The sequence below is a fragment of the Castor canadensis genome, chromosome 6 (genome assembly GCF_047511655.1).
Source record: "Castor canadensis chromosome 6, mCasCan1.hap1v2, whole genome shotgun sequence".
Classification (NCBI taxonomy): Eukaryota; Metazoa; Chordata; class Mammalia; order Rodentia; family Castoridae; genus Castor; species Castor canadensis.
In genome coordinates, this window is record NC_133391.1 from 114,967,764 (window position 1) to 114,979,809 (window position 12,046).

The 12,046-nt window shown below is 38.6% G+C and overlaps 1 protein-coding gene across 7 annotated transcripts in view; it reads right to left on the reverse strand.

Annotated features, from left to right (window-relative positions):
- Nucleotides 1-12,046, reverse strand: part of Pde8b (phosphodiesterase 8B) — a 222,960-nt gene that overhangs the window by 106,757 nt on the left and 104,157 nt on the right. Inside the window, exon 2 of one of the 7 annotated variants that reach the window (XM_074077245.1) lies at nucleotides 9,534-9,592. The exons of 5 other annotated variants lie outside the window; for them this stretch is intronic. In XM_074077245.1, the coding sequence (XP_073933346.1) occupies nucleotides 9,534-9,566 (33 nt within the window). In that variant the 5' untranslated portion in view covers nucleotides 9,567-9,592. Of the gene's footprint in view, nucleotides 1-9,533; nucleotides 9,593-12,046 lie in introns of those variants that run through there. One more of the 7 variants, XM_074077239.1, reaches the window with a different exon arrangement.

Genomic DNA, 12,046 nt, shown 5'->3' on the forward strand with positions numbered 1-12,046 from the left:
AAATGAAAAATGAGACCTATTTTAAGAAAGGGGAAAAAGGAGAAGGACAGAGGGGGTGAATTTAACTAAGATACATTGTAAGTGCTTTTGTAAATGTCACAATGTACTCCCAGTACAACAATAATATGATAATATTATTTAAATGTTAAAATATTTAAATATTTAAATATGAAACAAAGTATGGAAAATATTGGTAATATATGATAGCAAAGGAACTGGCATTCTTGAGTCATTTTGGGGGGCAGTAATAGGGTTTGAACTCAGGGCTTCAAGGTTGCTAGGTAGATGCTCTACCACTTGAGCCACTCTGCCAGCCCATGACATCCTTGTTAGAATTTTTATAATGCTGTACTAAGAATAAAAAAGGCAAGCACTCCAATTAAAAATGGGTCAAGAAAAGGTCATGCAAATCATAAAACAAATACACAAAAAGGCTGCAATAATTATGTAACAATGCTCAGCCTCTCTGGCCATCCAAAAATGCAGATCAAAGCAACTAGATGGTACTTTTTTGTTCATCAAATTCCACAGAGTTTCAGTGATGATCATGGTGTGATGAGGATCTGGAATGATCAGTGCTTTTATACCCTGCTAAAGTGAGAAGACGACTGTCCCAGGGACTCTGGATACCTAAACACACACCACATGCCTTCCTGGGTCTTGGTAACTGAAATAGTTAAAATCCTAAAATGCATCGGGGGCCTTTTCAATTGTTGCACCTTTCCTCTGTTTATAGATCTGCTAGATATGCCATGGTATTTATCACGCATAATTTGGTCACCATAACCACAAACTATTAGGGGCAGGAGGATCCTATAAAACAGATGCCAGCTCCGTCCAACCACAATAGGGGAAACAATAAATGATCAGCTGTGACAGGATGCATCCCAGCACCCAAAACCCAGGTCCATCTGCTACAACCAACACTCACAGATATTTGGTGAGTGGGTGTTTAATTTAATACATCATTAAAAAGCTGAAAAAACCCTTGGTAAATGGGAGATTACTTTGCTCCTTGGCAAAAAAAAAAACACAGGCTGCTGGAGAACTAAAGCTGCCAATGTTGTTATTTGGTAAAAGGTTTTTGATATATGGCCAGACTGGAGTTCCTTCCCCCATGAGTAGCTAAGGGATAATAATGCTTGCCCCTTGGAGAGGGCAGATGTTGAACCTGTGTTACTCATGGATGTGTCCTGGCACAGCAGGCAGTTGATAAATGACAGATATTACAATGGTAATCTTTCCTTCATTTTTTCAGAAAATTCTTACTGAGCCTTACAATGAGCTAGAAATGAAATAGGTGCCTGAGATTTGTTATCTCACTTAACAAGCTGGGTCATCAAAAAGTTCTTTCTGTAGTCTGCAGCAAAATGCAATCCCAGAACATTTGACTTGTTCACTTAAAGATGCAAATGCCAACTTCTAAATTAGGTAACTCTGCCCTTCCTCCAAAATATCACAGAAAATACAGTGGCTTTATGCCCTCACTTGTATTATGACAAAATGCCCATCCAGACACTGACCTTATAGGCTCTCAAGGGGTCATTTCATCCAACTCTTCATTTCATTGACTGACTGTTGAATAAAGCCTAAGAGGGTATGGTCACATTCAAGGAAGATAACACAGTGGGATAAAACAGGTCTCTGGGCTGCCTGGCCAGTTATTCTTCTACCATGCCCCACTCTTTCTGGTAACACCAAAATGCTTTCCCTCTAAAAACAGAAGAATAGCATATTTTTAGACCTTGCAAAGGAGGTAGCTTTTGGTACCCATGCCATGTCCTCTGTAGGATCACTGACAATTCTGAAAGCAGCAGATGAGAAGCTCAGCAGAACTTCCATCCTTCTCACAGAAATGGAAGGACAAAAATTAGTTTGTGGCTCATCAGGCAGAAGGGATTTAAGGAAACACATGAGGTATTCAATCAACCCTATTATGAAACAAAATCCTTCTATGAATCATCTCACTCACTAAATTATCATCATCCACCCCTTGCACAGTGGCTAACTAGAAGCAAAAGTAAAATCTGGAAAAACATGCCATCATCTTGAGTATCAAATTTTTTCTAAAATTACTGAAATTTTTACTGAGTATTAATTTCCAAAACTCAAAACAAAATATCTAGAATTACAAGAGAAAGACCAAAAGTCAAGAGAGGAGAAAAATAAAAACACATAGAAGATTCAGATTCTGGAGTTGCTATATACACAGTTTAAAATCACTAAAGACATAAAATGTTTGAAAAAGAAACTATTAAAAATCAAGTGGAAATTTCAGTACTAAAAAATAATAGTTAAACTAGTCATTAAATGGATGGGTTTATAATGTCATTAGGCACAGTACACAGAGAATTGGGGAACTGGAACACAGATCAGAAAAAAAGATTCAGAGAGACAAAAGGAGGGAAAATACATGAGCAATATAACAGGCACTTGGGACACAGAATAAAAGTGTCTTATACATGTAATCTAACTCACAGAGGATTAGAAAGAGTCAGTGGAGAAAAAGCAACATTTGAAGAGACAAAAAGGGGAAGGGCTGGTGGAGTGGCTCAAGTGATAAGAGCACCTCCCTAGCAAGCATGAGGCCTGAGCTCAAATCCCAGTACCACCAAAAAAAAAAAAAAAGAAGAAAGAAATTTTAAAGAGAAAATAGCCAAGAATATTCCAACATTGAAAAAATTAATCAATCCACAAGTCAGAAGAAAGAAAATAATACCTAAATGCACTACAGAAGAGGCCTTGAAGAGCAAAATAAAAATAAAAAATATTGAATAAGAGCCAATGGGGCAGAGAACAATTGCTTTCAAGAAGCAGCAATATTAAGACTAACAGCTAACTTCTGACGGAAGTAATGAGAGGCCGAAAACAATGAATTGAACTCACAAAGTACTAAAATAAAACACAAGCCAGCCAGGTACTCTATACTTGATAAAAATATACTTCAAAAACAAAAATAAAATAAAAAATTCCAGATAAACAAAAACAGAGAGACTGGTATTAAAGAAAATACTGAAGAGAGATCTTTAGGCAGAAGGCAAATGATCTCAGATGGAGAAAATCATGAATGTCCTTGGAAACTGGTAAATTTAGAGTAAACCTAAATGAATAGTGAGTGTAGAGAACAAGAATAATACCCTCTGGAATTTAAAAACACACAGAATTAAAACGCATGACAAGAGCATAGGATCAGGAGGGAAATAATTGGAATTTATTCTTTTGTTTTTCTATTGTCTGGGACAAGAGTACAGGTGTTGCCATTAGGCTCATAAGTTAGGAGTAATTTTGTAATTTCTATTAATCGCAAAAAGAATATAGAGAGAATATAACTAACAAACTAATGAGGGGATGAAATAAAATGTTTAAATTGACAAAAACCAAAATAAGAAAAAAAAAAAAACCGAACCTAGAATAGGTAAAAATAGAAAATTAGATAGCAAGATAACAGCATTAAATGCAAATATACTACTAATTATATTTAATATTCATGAACTAGGTTCCTCTTCCAGTAAGAAAGAATAAATTCCTAAGCCACCAATCCTCTCACCTATATCAATGATAACTCCAGAAAAATAAAAACAATGACAACCTGGGAATCTGAAGAGTAAACAGAATAGACAGATTTTGGGGGCAGAATAAATTTAGAGAAAGAATCCAGTTATCTGTTCACTCACCCAATTTTTTTTGTCTTGCTGCTTATTTGATTTGTTTTGCGATGCTGCAGACTGAGCCCAGAGCCTTGGAAATGCTAGGCAAGTGCTCTACCACTGAGCATTCCCTCAGTCCCTTACAGTTCTCCAGTTTTTCAGCTTTTCCATGAGGACAGGCCACAGTAACAGCATGGCTTAGGATGATCAAATTCTCACAGAATACCATTAATCTTGCCCAAGAAACCAGAAGATATAGGTGGGGACAGCCAGGGATACCAGATAGTGAGGGGAGACTCCCCACAAGCAGGTAAGCAGAGAAGGAGAACTCTACATTGTGTTTAGACTCTGTCCAAGTCTCTGGCTGACACCAGAATCACAAATGTACAGGGCAGACCCCAAGGAACCCAGATAAAGGTAAAAAAAAAAAAATGTCTTAATGGAGATTTGAGCTGCCACTACCTCAGGTGATAGTGTTCACAGTTTGAACCTAATCAAGTTAACTTCTTGCTTAAACAAAGCAGAACAAACAAAAGAGTCTCTACGACATATTCACAATTTTTATTATACAATTATAAATCATTCCACATAAGAAAAATAATGGCAACCCTGAGACGACCCAGACATTGGACTTTAATACTGTATTATAATTGTGCTCAATGAGTTAAAGAAAAATATGCACTTAACAAATGGAAAGGCAAGACATGTCAGTCAAAAAATAGAGAATTAAAAAAAAGAACAAATGCAACTCTTAGAAGGGAAAAATAAAATACTAGAAATATTCACTGAGTAGAATTTATACCTGTGTAGAGAAAAGAGAGGAAAAAGACTTATGACATGGATAGATAAATAGAATTATTCAATCTAAAGATGAGAGGAAAAGATAGAAAAAATAGAGACACATAAGTCCCAGGTAGAGAGAAGAAAGTGAGAGAGACAAGTGTTTGGGAAGACACAGAACAAAAACTTTCCAAGTTTTCTGAAAGATATATCATCACAGATTTAAGAAGTCAACAAATCACAAACAAAATGAATGTAAAGAGAACCACATCCAGGCACATCATGATCCTGCTAAAATCCAAAGATAAAAGTAACTAGAGAAAAACTGCACATCATATGTTGTAGGACTAAATTTTCATAAGGAACTGTGGCAGAAGAGCAGCAACTTTCTGGACGAAGGAACTAAGACAATTCATTGTCCACAAACCTGCAGTACAAAAAAATGCTAAAATAATTGTTTCAGGTTTAAGAAAATGATTCCAGAAGGAAACAGGAGTGAATAAGGAAAGTCAGAAATTGTAAATATAAGAGGTTATTTTATCTGAGTTAACATGGAAGAATAGGTCTATATAAGGTAAAAGAATACAATTCCTATAAAGCAATATAGGAGACTATCTTCATGATCATGAGGTAAGGAAAGATTTCTTATACTATGTTAAACCTGTATTCATCAAGAATGATGAATTACAATTATTAGTCTGGAAAACTTGGTATAAACTGGGACAAGCACAAACTGGAAATATGGTGTCACTACCCACCTATCCCCAAAGGAGTATCCAATAAGAAGGTGCTCATATGTGCATCAAAAAATATGTGTGGAGGAATATTCAAGCAGCATCACTCATAATAATCCCAAATGGAGACATTTCAAATGTCCACTAACATTAGAATAAGTAAATAAAATGTGGTCTAATCATACAATTGGTATACTATATGGCAACAAAAACTTAAATTCTGCAAAACACAACAATATGAATTCAGCTCTGAAATGTAGACAAACACTGTATGATTTCATTTACATAAGGTTCACAGATGGGTAATACTACTCTATGGTTCTGCAAGTCAAAAACAGGAAGGGAATAATGATTCAGAGGGGGCATAAGAGGCTTCTGAGGTCCTGGTTCTATTTTTTAACCCATGTGACAGTTATGAGTGTCATAGTTATTACTTTTGGTAATTTGTCAAATACATATGATTTTCTAATTTTTGTTTGAATATTACTCTTCAATTAAAAAGTTTATATAAAAGAAACTTAGATCTAAATATATCATCCCAACCTGTAGCACTCTTGGAAGATAACATGAGGAAAATGTAGATAACATTGGATTTTGGTGGTAATGACTTTTTAGATATAACACCTAAGGCTTGACCCACACCAAAAATAACTGATAAAGCTGACTTAAAATTTAACAACAAAAAAATTCTGCTCTGCAAAAGATACTGTCAAGGGAATGAGAAGACATGTCACAGATTGAGAGAAAATATTTTCAAAATACATATGGATAAAGATTATCTAAAATATACAAAAATCTTTTAAAACTCAACAGTAAGAAATGCACAACCTAAAAATGGGCAAATAATCTGAACTGACACCTCACTAAAGAGGATGTACAGATGGCAAGTAAGCTTATGAAAATATGCTCAAAATTTCATCATTGGGGAAATGCAAATGAAAACAAGTGAGACACACTACACATCTATTGAGATGGAGAAAGCCCTGAAATACTGACATCAAATGCTGACAAGGAATGCAAAATGAAGACAGTCTGGCAGTTCTTATAAAACTAAACATACTCTGATCACATAACCCAGCAACTGCATTCTTTGATACTTACCCAAATAAGTTGAACACTTATGTCCACACAAAAACCTGCATACAGCTGCTTATAACAGCTTTACTCATAATTCACAAAACTTGGAAGCAACCAAGATGTTCTTCAGTAGATCAATGGGTAAATTGTGGCACATCCAGACAAGTGAGCTACCAGCCCATGAAAAGATTTGGAGGAAACTTAAATGCATGATATGAAGTGAGAGAAGCCAATGTGAAAAGCTACATATATAGATTCCCAATGATACAACTTTCTGGAAAAGACAAAACTACAGAGACAATAAAAAGATCAGTGGTCACTAGCTATTGGGGGGAAGGGATAGACAGACAAAGCGCAGATGAACTTTAGGTTAGTAAAAGTATTCTGTATGGTACTACAATGTCAAACCTCACAGAATGTACAGCACCAAAAGCCTGAAGCAAACTGCGGAGTTCAGGTGATAACTGGTCAGTGGAAGTTCTTCAACTATTAACAACTTTGCTGGGAGGGGGGCTGTTGATAACAGGAGAGGCTGTATGTGGGAGAGACCTGGGGCATGTAGGAACTTAGCACTTTCTGCACAGTTTTGTTGTGAATCTAAAATTTCCCTTAAAAATAGACAAAATAAAACCACTTTAGGACTTACTTACATGAATTAGAAGATATGTATTCTTATCAATAATGTTTTCATATTTTTATTATTAAAATGTGTTTAAGTTACATGGAATTTTAAGACTCCTACTTCTGGAGACTGTTCCTGGTGCTGTAGGCTTGGGTTGGACAGGTCTGGGTCAGGAGCCTGCCAGCACAAGAAACCCTAGGGAGTACACCCTTAGGTCATGTAGGGTTTTTGTTTTGTTTCTGGTGGTACTGGGATTTGAACTCAGGGCCTCATGCTTCCTAGGCAGATGCTGTACCACTTGAGCCACTCTGCCAGGCCTTGGTATAGTGATTAAGTCCTAATTATCCATGATATATCCTTTTGCTTAGCACTTCTGAGTTCCACTGATGGGGATTCAGAATGGCCTTATCCAGGACGCTGTCTAAGCTGTGGGAGCTCAGCTTACCAGCCAAATCTGGCTCTTCCCTGGGGCCACCAGGAAGAGAATTCTAGATTTCCAGCTTCCCTGAGTCTGTTGGACATTGCTCCGCCAGGACTTGGAATTCACTGTCAGGGAGGATGACTCACAGCCTAACAGCCTTTCCCCAAACTCCAGCTGCTGGTACAACTGCTGCTGGTACTACCTCCTACACCACACAAACAGAAGGCTCTAGAGGGTACTAGAGCAGCCAGGATGAAAGGGAGGCCTCCTCACAGCACAGGGTGTGAAACCCTTCAGAATGCTCTATTGTCTGACTTCTAGCCAGGAATGTTTCATGACAGGTCACACTTGGGCTCCTGAGTTCCATGTGTCCAGTTTTGAGAGTGCTGAGAAGCTCATCCTGGCTGTCTCTGCCTGACAAGGTACATCCTGCAGGCTGTCAGGGAAGGGAAAGAAACTGGGACTGCTGGGCCAAGCTGGAGCATTAGCTCTGCTGCGTGGCCAGTGGCTGGTCCTTAGAGAGAGAGATCAGGGTGCACCTCTATTCACAGGGGAGGCTGATTTAGAGGGCAAGAACCCTGGCTCTGGACACGGACTGCCCAGGATTGCTTGTGACTCCCCAGTTTACTTGCCATGAGCCCTTCGGTCATTAATTATCTGGCCTCCTTATTAATTTCTTTATCTCTATGTTAGAAGCCATAGTACCTGGGTTGTTGTGAATTTAAATGGTGATAATCTATAAAGTTCTCGGCAAAGCATCCAAAATGCAAATTACTCACTTAATATTAGCTGTCAGGCCAGTGCCCTCAAAGTCCAACAATCTCAGAGTATTCCACAAGTGACTACTTCTCAGGTAGTCGGGTGGTTTGAAAATCTAATGCTCTCATAAGAGGGAAGTAGAAGGAGATTTGACCAAAGAAGAGGAAAAAGCAATGTGACAATGGAAGCAAAAATTGGAGTAACAAGCTGAAGAGTGCTGGCAGCCACCAGAAGCTGGAAGAGGCAAGAAGGAATTCTTTCCTCAAACCTTCAGAAGTAACCAGCTCTGCAAACACCTGGATTTTACCCCTTTAGACTCACCTCAAACTTTTAGACTCCAGAACAATAATAAGATAAAGTTCTGTTGGTTTAAGCAACTAAATGTGGTCTTGAGACATGGCTCAACTGGTAGAGCACCTGCCCAGCAAGTGCAGGCCCTGAGTTCAAACCTGAGTACAGCCAAAAACAAACAGGCAAAAGCAAAAGACCCAAATAAGTGTTAAGCCTCTAAATTTGTGGTTATTTGTTACAGACACAGTTAGCAACTAATACACTGGATTAGAATCCTAGCTAACAATCAGACATATGGTAGATTTAAGTGAAGGACTCTCTCAATGCCACAGTCACAGCAATCAGGATTCAAGGCTGGGCTCCCAGTCTAGGAGAAACAGAATGAAGCTGGGAGGTGAAGTGGAGGCCATGTCTCAAAGATAGAGCTACTATGGAGACCAGCAGGGAACTGGCACTGTGGTCTGGGGCTTTGCTCAGTCCACCTAGTCAAGAGCAGCAGGCACAACTCCAGACACACTTCAGGTAGACCTGAAGCCACACAGACCAGGATGGGTGCTGGGCCATTTTCTCAAAGTGTGTTCTGTGGAGGGGGCTGGACTGGGAACTATTGTGAGATAGCAAGGAGATTAGGAAATTAAGATTAAGTGCTCAGAAATTTCCAGTAATTTTGCATTATCATGACATTTTTGGAAATGTAATTTTATTGCTGTTACATCTGCTAAAAATATTATGGCTTTCATTTTGTATAAGAAGACATTTATTCTAGTAAGTCATTTTCATTGTATTTTATGACTGTTGGTCTGCAATAAATTAGAAATTTAAAACACACACACACGCACATATAATTCAGGTCCTTTTCAAGTAGGACTCTGGGCAGTCATGGACAAGGTACCTGCAGCTATAAGAGACAGGAACAATGGCACAAGTGTGGTCTGCCAACCATTCCAGGAGAGGCCTTGCTTAAGACAGCCTGAAACAAGAAAGGCAAGGTGCCTCCAGGCAGCACAATGCATAGGCTCCAGGAGCTCTTTGGTGTCCTGGTTAACACTCAGTCCCCTGCACCGGAGGCCTTGGGAATGATCCCATCTACCAGGTGATCAGAAGCACAGGTAAAGCTCTCAAGTGCATCCCTTTCCTCATGACACCTGTCCTGCTTAATTAGACATATTCCAGTGACTTGCATTTCCTTGGCGCATACTCACCCAGAGCTGGGGTGCATACAGGTGGCAGGACATGTGTCTCAGGTGGTACACACTGCTACCTGTAATCCAGAAAGAGGGAAATAGAGAGGCAGGAAAAGGACAATCCATGTCATACTACCCACGTTGCTCAACTACCATGAAGGATGTGAACACACTTGTGCCTCTAGATAGCCCAGTGAGACTGAGATTGCCACTCCCACTTTACAGAAATCTCAAAGTTGGGATGCTAAGGGTGTAGCTAAGTGGTAGATCAATTGCCTAACATATACAAAACCCTGGGTTCCATCCTCAGTATAAGAAAAACAAAACAGAAATCCCAAAGTTGACTCAAAGAAGCATGGACGTAGAACAGGGCAATTAGTTAAGAACAGGTTTTTGATGTAAGACTTGTATTCAAATCATCTAACTTTGTCCCTAAACAGCTGGTAACCCTGGGATTAATTTAACCTTTCTATGCCTGGGTTTGCATATTTGTAAACTATGGACACTAATACCTGCACCACAGAGTTCTTGTGACAATTAAGTAAAGCATTATCTAGAAATCATTTGACACAGAACCCAAAGTGCACAGCAAAGAAATGGAGGTGCCAGAGCCTTTAGGCTCTAAGGACAGGGCCCTTTCCGGGGCTTATGGTTCTATCACAGCTTCCAGAGTTGGGAAGCTGGAAACTGAGTAGCATTATGGAATCCAGTAGGATTTAAAGAACATGACATCCAGAACATGACAAAGGCAAACTATAGCATAAAATGAAAGTAAGTAACTTGAGAATAGCAACTCTTGCTCAAGTCATATTCCATATTTTGTAAGGTAATGAAAAATTATCCTGCTCACAATAGAGATTATCAAAGAATTGGAAATTTAGAATTAAGAAATTTATTTTCTAGGTGGTGTCCCCACTGAATCTAAATTCCCTCTTCTTACATATGTACACACTCATCATATATGATATGATATCCTCATAACTATAAATATGTTTTATTACATATACACACTGATCATAACTCCACATGATCACTAGTATTTAGTGAAATGTAACATACTGATGGAAGAAAACTATTAAGATGATTTTACAAAGTGGTATATATTCACTTTACCTCAGAAATGTATAGTAATTAAAGTACTGTAAATAACCAAACACTGTGGCAATGAGGGTAACATAAGCCACAAAGCTTCCTTGTTTTATTTTGCATATCCTAAAGATAGGGCATTTTTCTGAAATATCAGCTTAAATTACACTCGTACTTGCCATATAAAGTGAAGTGAAAGTTGATTTTATGCTGTGTTTTCGGTGTTGGCATTAATATGTAAAACTGTCTAGTCAAAAATTTGAACTTATCTCTCTTTAGAAAATAATACAGGACTGGCCGAGAGTCTCAGTGGTAGAGCGCCTGCCCAGCAAGCATGAGCCCCTGAGTTCAAAGCCCCAAAATAATAAATAAATAAATAAAAAGAATCTTGCTATGATCTCAAATAGAATTCTTCAAAAACACTTGGCTCCATATTATCCATCTCATGGGAGCACAGTAGTTGAAAGACTACAACGCCATAAGCAAGACTATCATTAAGGGCTAAGAGATTTGCAGTGATGATTCAGGATAAAATCGTTCCCTTTAGCCAGACATGAGACTCCCACCTACTACAGCCTAACCAAAACATGGAAGTGTTTGGCCCAAGAATACTGAACCCCTAGGACTTTTGTCTACAGAACAGGTTGAGACAAACTTGAGCCTTAACTCAGCCAACTGTGTTTACCATGAGGAAAAAATCTGAAGCCACAAAGACCCAGTGACAGTGCTAGGAAATGACAGCATGACAGCTAGAGAGGTAAGCAGCAAACAGCTCTGATGAGCTCAGCAGCCTCGGCTCCATCCCTTTCCACCTCAGACAAAGGAGCAGTTCACTAAGCTGGCCTTGACCCTATTAGGATAGGAGAATACTCTGCAAAGTTTATTTAAAAAACAGGGAGGGACTGAAGGTTTGGTTTAAGTGGTAGAGTGCCTGCCTAGCAAGCATGAAGTCTTGAGTTCAAACCCTAATGCCACCAAAAAAAAAAAAGAAAGAAAGAAAAGAAAAATAAACAGGGAATTAATGGATTAAGTCTCATCTCTATGGAAAAGGTGCTACTGCAAAGACTGCAGTGTAACCATGCATGATGAGTGAAAGAGGCAGCAGAGAGCTGTGATGGGTAGGCAAACAATGCACTGATAAGACTCAGCAGCTCTGATCTTCCATTTCCTGTAATATGGATGAAAGAAAATAAAGAGAAATAGCAGATGAAATAAAAGACTAATAAAAACTAGATCAAAAGCTGGACATGGTTTTCAAAAACATAACTATGAAAAAATACTGTTTTTCACATAGAGAGGAACAAATCTAGACATAAAATACTCACCAAATAAGCATATAAAATTTTGCCAAGTTTGATACTACCTTCTGCTCTGGCTTGGATGTGGTTTATCTCCTAAAGATTCACAGGTTGGAAGCTTGGTCCCCAGTGTGGGAGGTGGTGGAA